Below are 22,461 nucleotides of genomic sequence, written 5' to 3' on the forward strand. Positions count from 1 at the left end.
CCCTTGTTTTTGAGCAGTATGGGCGTGTCTAGCGGGAGAGGTCTTTGATTTGAAATGGATCTACATTCTGTACATCACGGTCAGATCAATTGTGTCAAATCCCCCCCAATAGCGGAGTTTCAGAGTGCGGACGTGGAGATGCTGGAGCAGAAAGGCCACGATGTTCAGAGGGTGGAGGTCATATCGCTGGTGGAAGGAACCAGGAGAACCAACGACGTCATCATCGGCGTGAAGGACCCTCGCAGTGTCGACGCCTCCGCGCTCACCATGTTCACGTCCATGCCGTAATAACCCCGCCCCCAGCGCTCTACTCTACTGTGTGTGCAATAACGCAAATGTAGACTGAATGTACACTACTAACACTTGGAAAAAGTGGCTCTAAGCCACATCTCACACACACACACACACACACACACACACACACACACACACACACACACACAGCATGCTCACACCTAGACGTCACTAAACCACACATCATCCAGGCTGCCTAAGGTTCAGTTCAGACCCGGTGTTAACTTTCGTCTCAGGTGATCTGATCACAAGCGGTTAGGTACAGGTCGTCATGGAGACGTGATCTAATTATTTAAAGGTGCAATGGTCCTTTTTTTTTTTTTTTTTTTTTTTTTTTTTTTTTTTTTTTTTAATTCTTTACTCGTACAAATAACCTGGAAGATATGTCGACCCTGATCAAAATAAACAACTGAAAAAAAAAGTGAATTAAGTCAGTTTGGAAAATTTAATCCGGAATGCTTGTTTGTGTTTGGATGCGCTTCCTGTCAGTCATTTTATAGACACTATACTCTACAGGCCACTGTAGATCCTGGGGGCGGAGCTTGGTGAATGTGGGCGGGAATCATTCAAATCTTGAACCTACCTAACCGTTAGAGACCTAATCTTGGGGTTTAAAATTTTTTTTTTTTTTAAAAAGAACTCATCTCACCTACTGCACCTTTAAACCAGATGGTCGATGATTGATTTAAAAAATGAAATTAGAGTATGTTTACCTTTTTAAAAATAACAATTCAAGTGAAAATTGGTATCCAAATGATGACTTGAGTGAGAGGAGGAAAGAAAACTACGTAGCTGGTGCATGATTCATGAAGTCTTTAATTCCTCTTGTACCACAGCAATTAAAATGTTTTTCATTTATCAAAGTACATCGTCGTACTTTTTATCCATTTGTAGTTACGTTTAATGTTGTGGAACCTCCTAGTTCCTGCGTGAAAGTGTAAAACGTTACATAAACGTCTCCTTTACAGAAAACTTCACCGAATCGACGATTACGCGTGTTTTTACACGGTTTTGTACGGCGGACGCTCCATATAGTCTCTGTGATCGTCCCGTTACTATAGAAACGATGACGTATCGGAAGGAGCGTGTTAATATCTAATATAAACCTGCACTACTATCAGAGGTGCTGTTAGAAAATGAATTGAACACCTTCTGACCCATCAGAATTTACAGTATTTACATTCCTATTCCACTTCTAATCAAATCCGATAAAATTAGATCAACGTTAATCCCAGGTCTGAACGGGCTCTCGGAGACCTCCGATCTTTTCACACTCGTCCTAATTTTCCCAATCAGGGAACTGAAGAGTTGTTAAGGGGGAGGAGCTTAAGTTCAATATGATCAGCCAATCACAGACTTTAACCTGTGATGTCAATACTTGCGAAATTGCACTTCTAACGCATTTCTCTTCTTTAACATGATGAGTGAAACAGCTAATGATAACATGACGGGTCTTCTCCTTTCGATAGATGATTATGGGGAAAAACAAGAATTTGTCTTCTTGTTACTACAGGTTTTTTTTCTTTCTTTTTTTTCATAATTCCGGTTGTCTTTAATTACGCAATACAATTTTTTTTCCTCAAATGTTAGCTATCTTCTTGGGTCATTTGTTTGATTTTGATTTTACACCATATTTTAAATACGTACATATATTATTTTTGCTAGATACCTTACATCAGCGTTAACATAAGCTAAGCTACCTGTTGCTGTAGCTAACATGAGCGCAATACTGGTTAGCTTTGCTAACGTTGCTAAACCATCATATTATCATTAAATGTTACAGTATGCGGGAAAATAATAGAAAAGCTACTGATGTCACACGATTACAACTGCAAATCCATGAACAATGTAACTTAAGCTCCACCCCTTTTCGACTAGCACCACCAATCACACAATATTAAGATTAGTTTGTGGTTTGTTTGGGTTTTATTTCTCTTGTGTATGATTTGAGGACAAACGAACTGCCTTCTATTCGTAAATGAACATGCGATGATCCGAATAAAGCAGATTATTCGGGTTATTTAATATAATGTAACGGAAATTATTTAACTGAAGGGTTATTTTTTGTGAATTTTAATAAGATTATAAAAGAGTTGGATGTAAATTTTTGCTGAAATGTTTATGGGTGTTGGCTTTCTTCTACTACTTTTGCTGAATATTATTTATTGATCATTTTAGCGGCTTTGTTTTGGTATTATTTGATGGCAGTGTGTGTTCATGTGGTCTGAAGTTGAAACTGCAGTAATAAGAGAAGTTTTAATTTAATGTCCCGTATGTAAAGAAGGATCTGTTTCGCTTTGGGGGTTTTTTTTTTCATTCATTGATTGAATTATTTTTTTATTTATTCATTCTGTGTGGCATGATGTTGTGATTTTGTACATATTTGCACTATTTCTCCCTTTTTTTTTTATTTTTAAATATTGGGATATCGTGTTGCTTTGAAGGACATGTTACATTTTTGTATGCTGATTTATTAATAAGCGTAGTGTTTAGCAGGTTTAGGAGAAAACGGAACATTTTCCATCGTTAATGTGTTAATGTCATGTGATCATAATGCCTTGAATCCATACTTATGGAACAAAATAGTTCTAGTTATTTTTAAATATGTTGAATACTAATTTACTCAGATTTCCTGCTTACTTTTTGTTTTCAGATTTAATCAGGCCTACATTAATGTTCACTTGCAGTGTGTTCAAGTTTAAGTGACTGCTTTAGAGGCTGCTAAATATAAATATATTGACCTGTACACCAAGGCATTATCTGCTATTCAGTGCCTGTATTTTTTTTTCCAGTTGTTTAATGTTTGTGAAGCTCTTTTTTCAAAGATGCAATCAAATAAACACATTGACTTGAAGTAACTTGTTTTCAGTGGAACAGAAGATATAAATAAATAAATATAGATAGATAGATAGATAGATAGATAGATATAATTATATATATATATATATTTTTTTTGTTGTTGTTGTCTGTCCATGACATAAATAGAATTTACTTCTATGTCGGAAAGAAAAAACATTTTTAAAATATATTAAAAATATGATACAAGAGATACAAAGATCGGTGGCAGATCCGGTTTACTGGTCTACTAGTTATATACTAATTTTGTAATAATACAAATTTTTATATTTCTTATTGTTATTGGTGTTGTCTATTTATTTTTTTTTTTTTTAATTTTACTTCATTTATTTATTTATTTATTTATTTATTTATTACATTTTTTTCGCCAAATGTCGTCGGACCAATCACGTACGGACGTCTCATCCGGGCATTCGACTTTCTGCATAAACCTACATTAGCAAACAACGACTTCTATTTATTTACTTTTAACAAATATTTAACTTCTTCCTCGTAAAAGAAATTTAAAAAAAATATAAACCCACAAATAAAAACACACCCAGAAACCCCAGATGAAGTATTTTATAGCGACACTAAAGAGCTAACGCTAACACTAAGCGCTGACGCGCAGTGGTTTCTGGGATATGTAGTTTTTAAGACAGTGTTTGCACTAGAATCGGCGTCGAAATTGTTTGTGTGAATCGTTTGTAAATTTTCGACTACCACACGTAATAGCGGTAGTATATCATCTGGAGTTTATACGTGAAAACCTAAACCGACAGAAATACGTTAAAGTTGAATGGATGCAAAAGCCTCCGACAGAAATGAACAGAACTCATTTCCGACACCGATATGACGTCAGTACCGCCAGCAGTTGCCAACTCAAAGCGCGACGCCATTAGCGTAATGTCCATTAGCGGTTAATGCCGAACGCTTCCGAAGATGGCGTACGTACGGTTTGTGAATACTGTTAGATGAAGACGCCAAAGTAAAAAAAAAAAAAAAAAAAAAAAAAAAAAAAACCACTTCGCTGAGGATTATGAGATTTATGTGAGCTGCTCTGCTGTTAGCGTTCGGCTAGTTAGCATACACGTTAGCTAGCTAACTAAATTCCTCTTTGGATTCTTTACCCCACACACCACCACCCAAATGGACTGATAAGGTAAACGCGTTATTATTATTATATTTTATCTTTTTAGGATTGTTTGAACGCTGTAGGAAATGACTAGAAGGACTAAAATTGTCTGGATACTCATTTTAGCCGGCTAGCTTAAACAAGCTTAGCTCAATTAGCTAGCCGTGGGTGCTACTTGTTGTTTAGATAGCGAGCTAGCATGATTAAACTTTCATTATTTCCTTTGAAATACATCGCTATATTTTAATGTTCAATTTGCACGAAATAGCTGAATAGTTTTGTCTGAATGCGAGCAGGAGGTAATCGATTTAAACATGCATAAGTCTAAAACAAACAAACAAACAAACAAAATACACACAGGCGCAGATCATTTCGCTTATTTACTGCCAATGCATTTAAAGTGTCGATTTAAAAGAAATATAAATTAAAAAAAAATTCTTTACGTGCACAGATTAGATATGGGATATATATTAATATTAATTAGTTGGATATCAAACATTCTAACAAGTTAATTTCTATTTTTTCCCCCTGCCATTTTGTCTGTTTATTATAAGTCTACAGTGATGCACAATCTAACACACTTATAATAAACACTAATAAAATAGACACTTATCATAATTTTATGTTATTGATTTGCAGCATAAAGAAAGTGCATCACAAAGCCTGAACATTCTAGTGCAAATGTAATATAATTCAGGCTAATGTACCGTATTGAAGTGCGTTTTGGGATGTGATTGGTCAGAAGGCGTTGATTAGTTTTCTGTAACAGCATGCTATTGACGAATGAGGATATGGTGAAGTTTTCTTTTAGGGGAAATGTCCGTTTAACGTTTACGGAAGGAGTCTCCAGTGTCAGAGGTGAAGCCGTAACTAAGTGTTCCCACGTCTTCAAGACAGAAGAGGTTAAGTTTCTTGGGATTTCTTGTTGGCGTGACGGACGAGCTGCGTTATTTTGTTTGTTTGTTTTTTTTTGTTGTATTTATGGAGAGAGAGAGAGAGGGGCGTACAACATGACTATAAGCAGTATGATGCGTTCCTTAACAAATGAATCATTGTCATCGTTGACAAATTGCTGTGCTGTAGAACACTTTGGAGCATGCTGTTACAGGAGAATAATCAGTGAAAACAGTGTTTTTATTACAACAGGCTTGATGGAGGCGTGTTTCTTGTGCAGAGGTTCCGTGCTGAAAGTCTTCTTGCTTCACACACACACACAAAAAGCCTGTACATCATTAAAAATAGCCTTGTTTTTCCTCATTCCAATCACAGCGAAGACCCGAGAGACCTCCCGACTTCCTTTTTTTTTTAATTAAAAAAAAGGGCCATGGCGCAGCTTCCCGGCCCACCTGAGATCACCTGGTGTAGAGGATCTCCCGGGGGCGCTCCGAGCACAGAGGACGACTCCGGTTTGGAGGACGGAGATGACGTGTGCTGTAATCATGGAAACGGTGGCCTCCTCAAGGATCACGCCACTATCTTCGTCGCTTTCAAGGGAAACCTGGACGACGAAGACTTTCAGCGGAAGCTCGACACCGTCTTGAATGGGATGCCCCAGGTGCTCTCGTTGGGTGAGTGCACGTTGTTTTTGATTACTTATGAGCAGTAATACGTGAATTTTAGACTGTATGTTTGTGTGTACGTTTGTTTATTAAACGCGTATGTGTATTTCCTGTTTTTCACACTACGTGCTTCATTCATACCGCTTTGTATATTCGGTGAAGGTCCTGAGAGGCTGGCGCCCCAGCGAGTGGAGCCCTGGAACAGCGTGCGAGTCACGTTTAATATCCCCAGAGAAGCCGCCGAACGCCTCCGCCTCCTCGCTCAAAACAACCAGCAGCAGCTCCGGGACCTGGGGATCCTATCAGTGCAAATAGAAGGTGGGATTTATATTTTTCGGACTGTTCCGTGTCTTGTTGCTAAAATCTGACCAGACTGTTCTCTATTATAATACACTCCTTCACATCGTACACTTGCAAGTTATTCCTTAGCCTGATTATTTATTTATTTTTTGTTCCATGCGTTTACAGGTGAAGGACCCATCAATGTTGCAGGTGGGCAAAACCGAGGGCAGGAAGTCCGAGTGAACGGACCTATCGGGGCACCGGGTCAGATGAGGATGGATGTTGGGTTTCCTATGCAACAAGGCCCTGGTAATTACATAAAGCTTCCAAGTAGAAAGGTCTTTTCCAGTACTGTTTACCATTACTGTCGTCTAAGGCATGCCTTTATCAGAATGTTTTAAAGTGGCTCGGATTGTTTCGGCTGTAAAAACGTCTATAAAGTATGCTCTGGCTTTTTAAAATGAAAGTTTTGACAGGGGTTTCCGCCGGCCCTTAAAAAGTCTTAAATTCATTAATGTAAAAAAAAAAAAAGAAGGCTTAATTAGCATTAAAATGTCTTAAATTCACATTTCAACAGTCTCAAATGAGCCGACACAGACATGCATTATGCATTATTTTTTTATGGATGCACCGAATTAAACTACAGTCCTAAATGAATAATAAAAACTCCCTTTCACTGCACCTTGTGGGTTCTGTTACTCGCTGCCTTCAGGAATATTATTTTACTTGTGTTCACTTTTGATCATAGTGTTTTAATTAGACATTACAGATCTTACCCGCGCTCCGTCTCTGTATCAGCGCGTCTACACTGTGCGTGATCAGCAACGCGGCCTCGTTACTAACACATGCCTTCCGTTGTAATAAACAACAGAATTTACATTGCAAACTTGAATTAAACTAAACCTTTTGAGCAACTCGCACCAGTTTCCCCTGCCCCTTACACACAGTGGAGCATTTTGGATATAAACATAACTTTGTGCTCGTGCAGCACTGTTTGATCTCCGCGGTGTTTAATAAAAAAAAAAAAAGCTCCCTGCCTTAGAGGACTTTCTTCCTCAGTCACGTGACGATTTCGCCTCTGTCTGATGGTGACTGAGGTCATGTTGGCAATAAAAGGTAACGCTGACAAAGTTAACTGAAGAGAGTCTTTGTCGGTGACTCTGGGTGTCTGCTAATGTTAGGGTGCGTATGATGTCATGCGCCATCGCCTAGAAGCGGCTTATAGTTCCGGTTAGTAAAAAATAAACGCTAGTGTTATATTTGAGACGATATTACCTTCCTAAAATCTACAGACTAGACGGTAGAGTATACAGTGCATAGAGTAAGTTTACAGTACTTCATTTGGGACACAACTTTAGTATTTACTCTCCGAAGCGTGTTTTCGGAAGAGAAGTAACGTAATGAGTAAATCTCCTGCGTGCCTCATGCAGACCAGCTAATCCATAATGAGATTCATCGCAACGATTTTCATCATCGATTATTATCGATTAGTTGTTGCAGCTCTTATGTATGTGTGTGTGTGTGTGTGTGTGTGTGTGTGTGTGTACCGTAATTTTCGGACTATTGAGCGCACCTGAATATAAGCCGCACCCACTAACTTTAAAAAGAAAAAAAATTTTGTACATATGTAGGCCGCACTTGTCTATAAGCCGCAGGTGTCCACGTTGTAAACATGAGATATGTACACAGAAAGATGTTACACAGAGATTTTTTTTAACTTTTAATTAAATACGTACCGTAAATGCTTTATTCCGAACAGTGCCTGTAACACGGCTGGTTAAAAAAATAAAAAATACAGTTGCCTATCAGGAAAAGTCATTGATCGCTATCTTCATCTTCCTCCTGCGCACTAAAACCACTAAAGTCGTCTTCTTCAGTGTCGGAATTGAACAGCCTCAGAATTACCGGTATTTCGTCACACACTTCCTCAGTCTCTCTTTTGTTGTCGCTCTCAATGTCACTTACGTCTCGAGGCAAATTCGCCCTTGAGCTCGTGCTGTCCTCTTCATCACGCAGCAGTCCAGCCTTTCGAAACCCGCTGGTGATAGATTTTTTGACACTGCTCCACGCTGTTAGGATCCACCGGCAGACTTGAGCAAAAGTTGCGCCTCGCATGCTATTTCCTTCTTCGACGGCCAGATCGATCGCCTTTAACTTGAAAGCTGCATCATATGCATTTCTTCGTGTGTTTTCCATGATGAGGGTGTGTGCATGAAGCGCAAAATGACTGACCTGAAGAATTTAGTGTGAGTGCGTTTGATTTAATTCGAACAGTTTCATTGGTCGACTGTGACCTGTTCGGTAATTTCATTGGTCCGATGTGACGAGGCTAAATGTTTTGGCGGCATGAAGCTCGTTAGCCCGTAAAAATCCATAAATTAGCCGCATTGTTGTTTAAGCCGCAGTGTTCAAAGCGTGTGAAAAAAGTAGCGGCTTATAGTCCGGAAATTACGGTGTGTGTGTGTGTGTGTGTGTGTGTGTGTGTGTATATATATATATATATATATATATATATATATATATATATATATATATATATATATATATATATATATATATAAATAATCTCCCCCTCTCTTGCAAAGTCATGGGAAGGAAATACTGGATTTTTTTTCTTCTTTCACTGTTGGTGTAAATGGTAATACAAAAAGGATATTTGCTCTGGTCTCCTATATCCTCTATAGCCGTTTACCCTGCTATAGTTTACTTAAACCCAGAAATGGACGTTTCTGCAAGAATACAATCCATTATAACTGATGTATCGTATAGCATGATTGAAGCGATGTGCAGGTCTTAAAAGTTTTTTGGAAATGTCTTGAATATGGTATTAAATGTGAAGTGCAGATACCCTGGTTTAAATTTTAAGGCTGCACATCTTACAGTGCTTTCATGTCACACATGTATATTTTACAAAAAAGCAGCCTCAAGATGGGATTCTTAAATTTATTAATCAGTTCTGAGTCTCATTAAGCGGTTTTTACCTCCTCACCAATCAAACAGGGGGGAAAATAACATGGGACAAAGTGCTGGTGATAATTGAGTCTTGTACGGGAGTGATATGAAGAGATTTATGACGTGTCGAATTGAAAGTGTTTGATTGCCCATATTGCAACGTAACCAAAAATGATTTTCGGTGTCTATTTTCGGTATGCGATGTCCCGCTTTAACTGTCGCTGCATAAAGCGCAGGCAGTTCTAATTCTGTTGATTTTCTGCCTCCAAACTTCCCGACAACAGATGCAAACACCCTCATCCTCATCACCAGAGTTACACCAATCTTCATTGTATTTGCATAGCGTATAAAAATAAGTTTAATCTAGACCGCAAGCTAGCTTAGTTAGTTTGTTTATACTAGCTTGGATTGGTAAGTGTTTTTTTTTTTGTTTGTTTGTTTTTTTTTTTCCACCCTCCTCCTTCCCCCGTCCATTGTAGTCTATCCACAGTGCAGCTGATGCAACACCTAATCTTCTCCAAATTCACCGAGAGTGATTGTTATAACGGTTATAAATACACTACCGGTCAAAAGCTTGTAGACACTCGACTGAAATGTTTCTCATGATCTTAAAAACCTTTTGATCTGAAGGTGTGTGTGATTAAATGTTTGAGATCGGTGTCGTAGACAAAAATATAATCGGGCCGACTAGGGATGCACCGAATGTTCGGCAACCGAAATTATTTGGCCGAAAATGGCAAAAAAAAAGCATTTTCGGTGTTCGGCCGAATAAGTGAAAATGCCGAATAAATTTGACCGGACAATGACGTGTTTGATGATGTGACCAAATAGCCTAGCAACCAGAGTGAGATGCGCGAATGTCACGACCTCAATGAGGGGGCGCACGCATGCACGAGCTCCGTGCACAAGCTACATGTTTTTCGGATGTTTACTTTTTTGTTTCTGTTCTGGAGTATTCTGTCACATCGCGAGACATAAGGGAGTAGAGTACGGAAGAGGTAAAGACGTATTTATTTAAGGGCAGGCAGACAAATCCAAATCATAATCCAAAAAACGTATTCAAGACAAGCAAAGGTTTCGGGCGATCGGCAAACAGGCATAAACGGGGCAAAGCAGGAATCAAAGTCGTGGTCACAGAAAACAGGGTCACAACACAAAACAAGAAACATGAACTAGTACTATGGACTGGGAGCAGAAAAAACAGTGGGGACTAAATGAACTAATCTATAGTTTAAGCTAACTAAATCTATCAAGGAACATAACATTAACAACGTATCTAACTATACTAAATCTACTCTAATACTCCGCGAGGTGTACAGGGACGTGAGCGGTGTATATCCCCAATATAATCAGCCGTATAGAACCCAATAGAACCATTTTCTGCACTTTTTAATGCACTATTTTATTGTAGGTTACAGAGTGTTACATTCTTTCAGCAGTCAGTTATAGGCCTAACATAATCTATTCAAGGGGGGCTCAAAGATGACCACATCAAAATATTTTTATTTTACTCATTTATTTATTTAAAGTTATATTGTGCCTTGTTGGTAGCCTGTGCCTGCTGGAATGAAAAAAAAATGTTCAGTGTTAAATAAATATTTTGAAATTGTAGTTTTTGTAATTGATTTTTTTTTTCTTTGAAAAACAAGACAAAATAGTAAAAAGCACATTTTGACTATTTAATTTATGCAATGGTGAAAAAAATGGAAAAAACATGTTTGCTTTCGGCCAAGTTTTTCATTATATTCGGCTTCGGCCAAGAATTTTCATTTTGGTGCATCCCTAGTGCCGACGTATTCATTTCTTTCATTAGAAAACGTTTTGGTTTTTAAAAATAAATAAATAAATTTTAACGGATGACTCGGTGCAAAATATTCCGAAAAGGAGCCAGTAAGTGTCCAGAGTTGGTGGGAACTCCTTTAATACTGTTTTAAAATCATCTCGGGGAAATTCCTCAAGAAATCGGGTGAGAAAATGGCAAGAATACATTTCTGGAAATTCTAGGCAAAAAGGGCGTCTGCTTCTATGTGGGGGACGCACATAGAAACACAATGAAGAGAATGGACACTTTGATAAGATCTAGTGTCCGGAGATGGCTGAGGCTACCAAATGACACCCCGGTGGCGTATTTACATGCCAGGGTGCAAGATGGTGGTCTGGGGATTCCCTGCATTAGCTCATCAGTCCCTCTAGCCCAGAAATCAAGATTCCAGAAGCTTTTAACAAGCAAGAGCATATATTGCGCGTCCGTTGTCAACCAGAAATCATTTAAGAAAATCGAGCGAATTATAAACATCCCTTGCAGGGTGGCTGGAATGGTTATAACAACAGGGGATGAAGCCCAACATGCGTGGGCTTCACAGTTGCATGACGCTGTCGATGGCAGAGAGCTTACGGTTGGTAAGATGGACAAGGCAAGCCACCTCTGGCTACAGAAACCAATGAGAGTCTTCCCCCATTTACATCTTAGGCGAATCCAGCTGAGAGGTGGAGTTCTGTCCACGAAGGCACGAGGGTCTTGCGGTAGACCTGACAAGGCAGATGATATTACATGCCGGGGCGCCTGTGCTATGCGGGAGACATTAAATCATGTTCTCCAAGTATGTGAGGTCATGCACCAGGCCCGCTGTGCCCGCCATAAGAGAGTGATGCGGTTGGCGGAGAAAATGCTTAGGAAGGTCAAGCGCAGTATATGGACAGAGCCTGTGATTGCAACTGCACACTCATACATCAAGCCTGACCTGGTGATGGAGGAACCTCTAAAGTTGACGGTATTGGATGTTTCGGTGGTGGCTGTACGCCGTATGACGGAGACATGGAACCTTAAGGTTGAGAAATATGGGTCTGTAAGTAACATCGAGGCCATAAAAAGATGGAGAGAGACGGAGAAGGAGATAGTACATCTCCCGTTGATCTTTTCAAACAGAGGCCTTTTGTATGAGCCCTCAGGGGCCGGTCTTCGTCGAATGGGGTTAACTGAGAGGGATCTGAGTTACCTTTGCGTGTCAGTAATAAATGGGTCAATCCGTTGCTACGATTGTTACATGATAGGGACGAGATGAGTATTATAAATAAAAAAAATTTTTAAAAAAAGGAGGCATTATCCGAGTCTGTCAGATAGAAGGATCTATCGCCTTTATGATCCGCCAAAAGCGGTGATACTTGATGTTTGCATAGCCATTAGCGCCCGGTTGGGTGCGTCAGGAAGAGAATATCAACCTGATAAGTGTTAAAATATTAAATTATTTTGATTTGTTTAGGATTTTTCATCACAACATAATTCCCATAGTTTTATTTGTGTTACTCCAGAGTTTTGATGACTTTATTGTTATTATTCTAAAATGTGGGGAAAAATAAACAGTATGTGTGTTAAAAACTAAACTTTTGATTGGTAGTGTATATAAAGTATATAAAGACGTGTATCCTGCCTGGATTGGGCCTGGGGGTGCAAATGTCTGGTGACCACATCACCCACATCACCTGGTTGGGTTTTCCCAAAATGGCAACACGGAACCATCTTGTGTGTATGATGAACGGTTTTCATGTGCAGTGCCAGTCAGGGGGAAGTTATAAAGTTTATAAAGAAATAAAGCTAAAAAAAAAAAAATCAGCTAACTGAGTGTGGCAGGTAATTTTAGTTGTAATTTTTCTTAAATATGTGTTGTTAAATGTATGCTCCTGGCATACAGTAGTAAGGTGTATTAATAGGGTATTAACTGTTGTAAATGTGCTGAATGATTTAATACTGTTTTTGCTGTTTGAATTAACAGGTCAGTATTTAAATGACTGATACTGTAATAATAATAATAATAATAATAATAATAATAATAATATTTAAAAACAATTTTTAGCTGGAATGCGGATGAACAATCCCTCAATGGTGCCCTCTGGTCCTGGCATGGCTCCACAGGGTATGGTTCCTGGCAGTAGTGGACAGATGCACCCGAGGGTACCAAGGCCAGCAACACAGTCAGGTGAGAGATTTAAAAAAAGGAATTTTTCCACCTGGTGGCAAATATGTCGCTGAGATATCTTCATTACTGTGTGTTGTTTTCCTTCAGATTCAATGGATCCCATGATGTCTGGACTTGCTTTGCAGCAGCAGCAACAACTCCAACACCCGCAGGCACCACATGGTCCACCCACCCCTATGGGCCCACAGGGACATCACATACAGGGCATGCAAGCAAACCGGCAGCTCAATCCGGCAACCCTACAGCAACTACAACAGCAGCAGCAGCATCAACAACAGCAGGCTCAGTTAGCACATTTAGGCGGTGCTCGCGGCCCGTTCAACCCTTCAAACCAGATGCCGGTCCCTCCTGGTTGGAACCAGTTACCTTCTGGTGTTCTCCAGCCACCACCTGCTCAGGGGTCTATGCCTCCAAATTGGAGAAAACCTTCTCCGCAAGGTCAAATAGGACAGCGTCCTCCTTCTTTGGCATCTGTGCAAACACCAAACCATCCTCCGCCACCGTATCCCTTCGGCAGCCAGCAGGCTGGGCAGGTTTTTAATGCCATGGCACAGCAGCAAACAGCAGGGGCAAACCAGTTTGCAGCCCCTCAGCCCAAAGGTCCCCAAGGAGTTGTGGGCGTTGTTGGCCCAAGGGCGCCTCCTCCTTTGCCTCCTGTGTCTGCTTCACAGAGCAGCCTTGCTGCCAAGTCCCCTGGATCCTCATCTTCACCATTTCAGCAGGGTTCACCTGGAACCCCACCTATGATTGGACAAGGTCAAGGTCAGCTAGGTCCACGTCCGACAACTCCCCAGGGGTTCCCGCAGGGAGTTGGATCCCCAGGCAGGGCTGTATTAGGGCAGCAGGGTAATGTTCAGCCAGGCTTTATGGGAATGCCTCAGCATGGCCAGGTTCCCCAAGGAGGAATGGGAGGTATGCTTTCTGTTGTTGTATGTGAACATGTATACCATAGCTTATTCAGTTTGTGCTTATAGATCTGTAGTACACACTAAATTCAAAGATGTATCTTGATCGCAGGTATGCCAAAACGAATGCCAATGGGTTTCTCAAATGTAAATCAGAACTTTGTGCAAGGACAAGTTACCGCAAGTGGGGCAGGAACCCCCACAGGCGGTACCCTTCAGCTTCAAACTGGGCAAAACATGGCTCATGCAGGTACCATCTTTGTGAGAACTGTTTATTTTGTAGATCAAATTGATTGTTTTATTGTTTTAAAATGTTTGAAATAAAATTTGTTGTAGGTCCGCAACCTTCAGTCTCAACACCAAACCACATGCAACCCAATTCACTACAACCTGGTGGAATTGGCCATCATGGCGGAATGGCTCCTCAGCCTCCATCCACCTCCAGTGGTGGTATGGGACAACCTCAGTCAGGTCTACAGACCCAGATGATGGGCATGCAGTCCCAGCTTCAAAATCAGCCTGTTGCCTCCTCTCAAGGTCAAATGGTGCAAGGCCAGGCAGGAAGTCAGACTGTCCTGTCTCGGCCCATGAATCAAGGACAGCGAGGGATGACCCCTCCTAAACAATTATTGCCTCCACAGGGACAAGGGATGATGCAGAACCAGGCCCAGCTTGGTGGTGGACAGGGGCACCAAGCATTATTGATGCAACAGCAACAACAACAACAACAGCAGCAGCAGCAACAACAACAACAACAACAACAGCAGCAGCAGCAGCCACCGCCACAGCAACAGCACCAACATCAGCAACAAGCATCACAACAGCAAAATGCTATGATGGAACAGATGGTAGCCAACCAAATGCAAGGTAACAAGCAAGGTTTTGGGCCCAAAGGTCAGCCAGCTGTTATGCCAGGTCAGATGATGCGAGGCCCATCACCTAATTTGCAGGGCAACATGGTGCAGTTTCAGTCGCAACAACAAATGACTCCGCAGCAACAACAGCAAATGGCTCAGTTGCAACAACAACAGCAGCAGCAATTACAGCAACAGCAGTTGCAGCAGCAGCAACAGCTTCAACTGCAACATCAACAGCCACAACAACAGCAATTACAGCAGCAACAGCTTCAGCAGCAACAGCTTCAGCAGCAAATGGCACAACAATCCCAGCAGATCCCTGTAAATGGTAACTCCAACCAACCCTTAGGGATGCATGGCCCTCAGATGCGACTTCCAGGACATTTGGTCCAGCAACAGCTGCAGCTTCAGCAAAAACAGCAACACATGATGCAACAGCTTCAACAGCAGCAGCTACAACAACAGCAGCAGCAACAGCAGCAGCAACAGCAGCTTCAGCAGCAGCAGCTACAGCAGCAACAGCTTCAGCAGCAGCAGGCTGGCCAACAACACCCACATCAGCTAGGAGATGGCACTGGAAGCACTGGCGATATGAGCCAACAACAGATGCTTCCTGACATGCAAATGCAGCAGCAACAGGGTATGATGGGAGGTCCTCAACACATGCAGGTGGGCAATGGACATTTTCCTGGTCATGGCATGCCTTTCAATCCTCAGTTTGCTGGCCAGATGCCCATTGGTGGACAAACAGCTGGATTTCCAGTGAATAAGGATGTGACACTGACTAGTCCCTTATTAGTGAACCTACTTCAGAGTGACATTTCTGCCAGCCAGTTTGGGCCGGGTGGAAAACAGGGAGCTGGTGGGGTTGGGGTTAACCAGGCCAAACCAAAAAAGAAGAAACCACCTCGTAAGAAGAAACCCAAAGCAGGCGAGGGGCAGCAATCTGTTGAAGGCCTTGGGTAAGGAAAAAAATATGTATATAGTAACGTTTTGTTTGTTTGTTTGTTTGTTTTTTTGTGATTAGTTATGAAGGGATCTTTAAAATGAGCATGTAAAATGATTTTCTTTCATGTAGGGGTTTGGATTCAGTTCCACAAGGGTTGGATGATGCAGAGTTGCAAGGGCTAGGTAGTGATCAAGGAGCTGGCACTGATTCTTCCAGCTCAAAGCTCCCTGAATTTGCTAACCGGCCAGGTAAGAACATTTCAAAATGCTCCCTTCAGCAAGAAATGGATTGTGGGCAAGATTTTTCTTACAGTTGTCATTGGGCTAATGATCAGAAGGTTGTATGTTGAAATCTGTGCATTGCAAAGCTGCCTCTGCTGGGCCCTTGAGCAATTCGCTTAAGTTTCAACTGTTCAGTTGTACATCCTTTCTTGGTTTTATGTCAGTTTGTATAAAAGTATCTGCCAAATAAGGGGAAATTATAAGGGGAAAATGTAGGTTGTCCTCTCGGGTGTCCCAGTGGTTAATCTCCTATGAAATGATTTGTGACTTCTTTGTTTTAAACCATGACTGCATACACACTTGAAATATGTCTACAGTCTATGATGATCTTGCCAAGAGTTAGCATGAAAGCTGCTAGTTGGGTATTTAAACTGTTATAATACCTTCTTTCCATTTTAGGCTTTTCTGGACAATCAGGAGATCAAAGAGTTTTGCAGCAAATGCCAATGCCGTTCATGGCTCAGCAGCAACAGCAACAGCAGATGCAGCAAATGCAGCAGCAGCAGTTACAACAACAAATGCATCAGCAGCAGCAAGAACAACAGCAGCAGCAACAGCAGCAAATACAGCAGCAGCAACAAATGCAAAAGCAACAGATGCATATGCAGATTTCAGGTCAACCTGGAGCACCACAAGGGTCACAACAAGGACAGCATCAAATCCATCCACATCACTTACAGCAGGCACCACAGCACGTGCAGCAACAACACATGATGATGATGCTTAAAATGCAGGAACAAGCATCGAAGAATCGACTCCCGCTTCAACAAAGTGGCCATCCCCAAAGAACTCTTGTTAATCCCAGTGATCCTGCACAGAGAATGCCTGTATCCCAACAAGGGAACATGCCTGTAACGATCAATTTACAAGTGCATGGAGGTGTCCAACCCTCTCCAGAAAAAGCCAGAGTCATGCAGCCTGTGGTAAACTCGCAGTTGACTGCTGCAGCTAGAAGAATGCCCCATCCAGACATTGTGCAGGGAACCCCAGGAATGGCACCAGAGGAAGCATCAGGCACCCCTAACTTGCAGGACAGGGCATCAATTGAAATGTCATCTCAAGCAGGGAATGCCGGTCAACAAAATGTCAACCAAGGTCCTAATTCTCATCTCTTGAAGTCTGTGCCTTCATCGGTCCCTCAGCAACCAGGAGCCAGTCCCCAGCATCAGCCCCAGCAAGCACAGATGGCCGGCTCTCACAATCTTCATTTTACCAGTGCTCCTTCGACTTCCCAAAGTTCCCGCCCTAAGACGCCAAACCGTGCCAGTCCTAGACCATATCTCCATTCCGTAACCCCCACTAACCGTCCACCCAGCACCGAGTCTTCAGAGATGAATCTCTCTCCTGAGAGACTGAATGCATCGATTGCTGGTCTTTTCCCCCCAAAGATTAACATCCCTATACCAGTCCGAACTAACTTGACTCGAGGTTTTGATCAACAAGGTCTAAACCCTACCACTTTGAAAGCTATTGGACAGGCTCCACCAAGTCTAGCATCTCTTAACAATAACACTAGTGGCAATAATGGCGTTCAACAGGGTTTTACACAAGCTGGTAATGCTAACAGTACAGGTCCAAAGCAAGAGAAACAGACGGTTGGAGGGCAAACAAAACGAGCTAGTCCGAGTAACAGTCGAAGATCTAGTCCTGCCTCAAATAGAAAAGCAGCCACTCCCAGCCCAGGAAGGCAAAAATGGTCTAAGAACCCCCTAACCTCCATACCACAGCAGCAACAAATGATGGGTTCCCAAACTGTAATGGCCAGTTCTTCTTCAGTCCTCCCAAGTCCCACTGCATCTGCATCATCGGTAGGAACTCTAGATTCCCAGCAAAATCTAAACCCCCCGCAAGCACTCCCTAGTAACTCTGATGCAATGAGAGAGAGCCAGGGGCAGACACCACAGCTAGACCTGCGTCAAACTTCACAAGTGGAAAGAGATCAGTCTGCTCTTAGAATGGCAAATCAACGCATGCCATCCCAGGAGCAAAAAATCCAAGAGCCTAATATGCCACCTGAGCAACATTCACAGGAGATGCATCAACCTCGGAATCCACCATTGCAAGAACATGGTTCTGCTGTTTCAGCTTCTTTTAGAGATGCCCCAACATCCCTCAATCAGTTACTAGATAATACAGGCCCCTTGTCCACAAAGTCACCCAAGGCTACTCCTCCAGTGGGTGGAGATCGAGCTTTGGTGGAACAAGAGAGCCAACGTAACCCCAGTACCCCACAGATCAGTGATAGTGGGCTACCTTTGCCCACTAGTGAACATGAACAGAAATCCAAGATTGGTTCAATGGCTAGCCCAAATGTGATCCAGACTAGCAGTTCAAGTTTTCAGACATCCTCTGGTTTATCCAGTGTTAGCCCAAGTTCAGCTTTGTTTACTAGCTCTGCTTCGAATACTATCCCTTCCATTAGTCCAAGTCCTGGCACTAAAACTATTACAAGCATGTCCCAAACAGTCTTGCATAGACCCACATCATCAGGGTCCACTCAGCCAAATCAAATAACAGTTTTTGTGACCTCCAGTCCCATTAGTTCTGCTGCTACCACAGCATCCGCAGTGCCTCCAGCTATTGTCTCAACTGTGCTTGCAGTACCAACTAAGAGCATAAGACCTTCAGAAATGCACCCGTCTGCTCCTACTCAGAATTGTCCTCGACAGTTTATCACAGGACCCGTCATTTTCCATGTCCCACCTGTCTCTGTACCATCAAGCACGAATGTGGTTCCTCAGCCTGTCACTATGGTTGGGCCCATACAAGTATCTGCCAATATTCAGTTCACTCATGCTACAGTTTCTGGTACAGCTTCTACTCTGTCTGCCCCTATGGCAACAAATTCCCCCGTTGTAAGCATAGCCACAACTCAGCCAGGTCGTGCCATGATTGGGCAAATCCAAGTGCAGGTGCCTGCAAGTCAGGCATCCTCTCTAAACGCAGTCCAAACTCCTCAACAAGAGAGCACTTCTGACGCCCCGGGCTCAAAAATAAGTCCTTTAGGACAATCGTTGTCTTTACAACCTAGTGCATCTCCTGGTGTTCCCCCATCTGTTCAACAATCTCTGGCATCTTCATCTGCCTGTTCCAGCCCAGGGACTACTTCTGTTGCTCGGAGGAGTCCCCTCTCACAACCAGCAACGACTATTGTCAAGAGCAGTCCAGTCCAAAATATTTTGAGCAAGACTTCCACCCCACACAGTGGTGACACCCATCAGACGCAACAGCAGACTACAACCCAGTCGGGAAAACCTATAGACACTGTACCATCTCAAGCCCAAACTCAAATGGTTACAAATACAACACTTTGTAATCCACTGCCTCCTCCCACAGCAGTCTCATCTGCGGCACCTTCACACCAGCCATCAGCACTAGTACCTACAGTTTCGTCTTCTGCAACCATGCAGATTCCTCCACCAGTTTCCTCTTCCGCCCCTACACAAACTCCTTCAGTGATCACTCCCAGCTCCGCCATGGTACCTCCTGCCAGTTCTGCTTCCAGTTCCCCACCAGTCACTAGTATGTCTGCACCATCTGTTCCACCTCCTGCTTCTGTCCCACCAGTGACCTCTGCACCACCCACTGGTCCTACAGCAGGGTCATCTCCACTACTTCCAGCTGTCGAACCACAGCCTTCCACAGTAATTGAGACAAGCTTGCCTGAGCCAGCAAAGACCACGGTGCCTGCTGCAAATACTCAAAGTCTTCAAGGTATTTTACTTTTTCAAACGATTGTGCAAAGTCTAGTATAAATTTGACCGGCAATGAGTGTGATTGGAAAGTATTGCAGATTGTTGTCGTTATCGGCCAAAGCAATTAGAATGTTTTTGCTTTTTTTGTTTTTTTTTTAAATCTATTAAGATGCTCAAGACTAATTAAATGTTACTAATATGTCAATACAGCTCAGCCTGCACAGGAACAACAGCGAACTGGTAAACACCCTGTCTTTTTGTGTTTTTCATATATGTATACTAATTTCACATTAGCAAAAAGTTTACATGTATCCTCTGGTATATTTATAAACTTGACAAACTTTAGTAAATATGTGTAGGAGCTATGTATTTTGACACCTGTCCACTCCTCCTTTCCTTCAATATAAACATCAGTTGAGCCAATCAACATGTGAATCTAGAGTGATTGATGGTCCGTAAGTTGTTTGAATGCTTCAATATTAAGTGACAGCCCGTGGAAGCGCCCCCCCATTTCACCGATGCTAGTTTATTTTACTTAAGATGTAGACACCAAAAAATTTGCGTGCAGTTTACACATACTCTGTTTTCTAAGACAATATTCCTCTTCAGCAGGACAGTGCATTATTCCAGTTTGGGGTTGATGGGTCTGTGTTTATCTTAAACTGTGTCGTAACACAAGGTAATCCAGGGTCTTCCTTTTTTTTTTTTTAAGGCGAGGCAGCGCCCCCTGTGGCAGAACAGGGGTAAGACAAACTCTTCATACAGTTATCTTTTCATTATTGTTTCATGATGTTAGTCTCTCTTTTTTTTTTGTTTTTTTATGTGTAATGTCTAAGCATCTATTTATTTTTACCGATTCTTAATTATCAGTCTTTTTTTTTTTTTTTTTTTCTTTTTCAAAAATGTTTCTTTTATGTTCAATGAATGAACGTAGCGCTCACTTTGGTTTAGTAGTAATATGAACTGATTTCCTGGAATCACTAACTTTGGTGTCACAATCGTTAAAAAAAAAAAAATCATTAATTGACAATCACTCAACTCAAATTTGGGGATTGCAGGGTTTTTTAAAAAAAAAAATGATGTTAAGCAACAAAGCAGTTTACCGCTGTTTTTCCACTTCTATAACAGATGGGCAAAGAAAAGAAAGACGCCCATCGACTTAGCCCAAAGGTATGTATATACCGAACCTGAAGATCCCCTGCACAGGTGTGTGCACAGGGCAGCGTCACCAGTTTAGTAAGCGTGGTTGTGAAGAGGACAGATGTTATCTGTAGTAGATGAGGAAAAACAGCAATTCCTGATTTATAAATGGGCTCCACTGGGGCCTGTAGGATCCATAATAATAATAAGTTCGACCTTGACTGTGATACCTAAGTGAGACATGGAATACACTGCACAAACATCCTGATTTTGTCATAAACATTCAATTCAGCTTGCTGCTGTTGCCCCGCTTCTGTCCTGCGCTTTTTAGGGAAGCAAGAAGCCACACTGAAAAGGCAAAAGGTCCCAGTCGAAGGAGCTCACGGGCCGAGAAAGACACTGAAGAGGAAGTTCCTGACAACGGACAGAGAAAGAGGGCAGTGAGACCAGGGTCGGTGGCTTCCAACCCAGGGAAAGCTGCAGGTAAGGATTTGTACTCTTAGACCAGGGGTTCTCAACCTTTTGTAATTAAAAGGAACTAACTTGTTTTACAATAAAATATTTTTAAAGACAATCCTTAAAGATTTTTTTTTTTCTCTAATGTTTTTAGTGTGTATTTTTTAACCAATAAATTTAATATCTGTTTGCTCTAGATAACCAAATGTAATGCAATGTTTTTTTTTGTTTGTTTGTTTTTAAGAATCAAACACTGGAGCGAGTCCCACGCAGGCCAAGAGAAGGAAGTCGAAGTGATCATGAAGCTTAACACACCTGTGAAATGTACATTTCTCTCTTGAACTGTTTTATCTGCTGTTTTTCCTGTAATCATGTTGTGTGTGTGTGTGTGTGTGTGTGTGTGTGTGTGTGTGTGTGTGTAGTAGCCATGTACAGAAACGTTTTTAAAAAGAAATTGTTTTTGTTCCCTGATACTAAGTGATATCCTATTTACAACTGTGTGTGTGTGTGTGAGAGAGAGAGCGAGAGAGGCGTGTCCTGTTTTTTTTTTATATATGCTGGATTAATCATGAAGCCTAATGATAGATTGTATAATAATGTTACAAAAATGGATAAAAATGTTTGTTTTGGTTTTGTTTGTTTATTTTGTTTAATTTTTTTTAACTTCCTGTCCTTGGGCATGGGATTAGTAATTGTCTGCGCACTTCTCACCTCCTTGTTACTTGAGTACATTTTGTTTTAATTATAAAATTGTGATTTTTTTTTCTTCTTTTTTTCTGTTCATTTGGGCAGCTAAATATATATATATATATTTTTTTTTTTCCCCGTACCATCCTCGGACACACACCTTCCCCAACCCGCAAACAAGAACTCAATCATGAACCTGAAATTTAAAATAAAAGCTTGATCTCAACAAAGTTGACTTGTGACATAATTTAAATCCTGGTGTATAATGAAAAGAATGATAATTATTTGTGAATATGAATATTTTATTTAAACTTCTACAAGTCCAGGAACTTTTATGCAGTATTGATGATGTATTATTGATTTATTTATTTATATACGTTTACCTTTTCGGGGGGTTTTTTTGGTTTGTTTGGTTTTTTTTTGGGGGGGGGGGGGTTATGATAATGAAAATAATGAAGAC

The 22,461-nt window shown here is 41.4% G+C and overlaps 2 protein-coding genes across 4 annotated transcripts in view; both read left to right on the forward strand.

Moving 5' to 3' along the window:
- LOC128619164 (glutathione hydrolase 7) overlaps positions 1 to 4,154 on the forward strand; it is a 17,858-nt gene extending 13,704 nt beyond the window's left edge. The window contains exon 15 of the mRNA XM_053643133.1: positions 113 to 4,154. Coding sequence (XP_053499108.1) covers positions 113 to 288 — 176 coding nt within the window. The 3' untranslated portion in view covers positions 289 to 4,154. The remainder of the gene's footprint in view (positions 1 to 112) is intronic.
- ncoa6 (nuclear receptor coactivator 6) lies at positions 4,003 to 22,405 on the forward strand. 3 transcript variants are annotated; one of them, XM_053643131.1, is made up of 15 exons: positions 4,003 to 4,291; positions 5,585 to 5,832; positions 5,986 to 6,141; positions 6,292 to 6,414; positions 12,909 to 13,031; positions 13,119 to 13,943; positions 14,049 to 14,186; positions 14,273 to 15,755; positions 15,872 to 15,990; positions 16,423 to 19,737; positions 19,929 to 19,958; positions 20,431 to 20,461; positions 20,847 to 20,888; positions 21,190 to 21,341; positions 21,559 to 22,405. In XM_053643131.1, exons 2-15 carry the CDS (start codon positions 5,589 to 5,591, stop codon positions 21,609 to 21,611), a joined length of 6,834 nt encoding a protein of 2,277 aa, XP_053499106.1. In that variant the 5' UTR covers positions 4,003 to 4,291; positions 5,585 to 5,588; the 3' UTR covers positions 21,612 to 22,405. The 3 variants fall into 3 exon arrangements, with proteins under 3 accessions (XP_053499106.1, XP_053499107.1, XP_053499105.1); XM_053643130.1 differs by having other exon boundaries at positions 4,004 to 4,291; positions 5,534 to 5,832; XM_053643132.1 differs by lacking the exon at positions 20,847 to 20,888 and having other exon boundaries at positions 5,534 to 5,832.
- Positions 22,406 to 22,461: the final 56 nt, after the last annotated feature.

The sequence above is a fragment of the Ictalurus furcatus genome, chromosome 15 (genome assembly GCF_023375685.1).
Source record: "Ictalurus furcatus strain D&B chromosome 15, Billie_1.0, whole genome shotgun sequence".
Taxonomy (NCBI): Eukaryota; Metazoa; Chordata; class Actinopteri; order Siluriformes; family Ictaluridae; genus Ictalurus; species Ictalurus furcatus.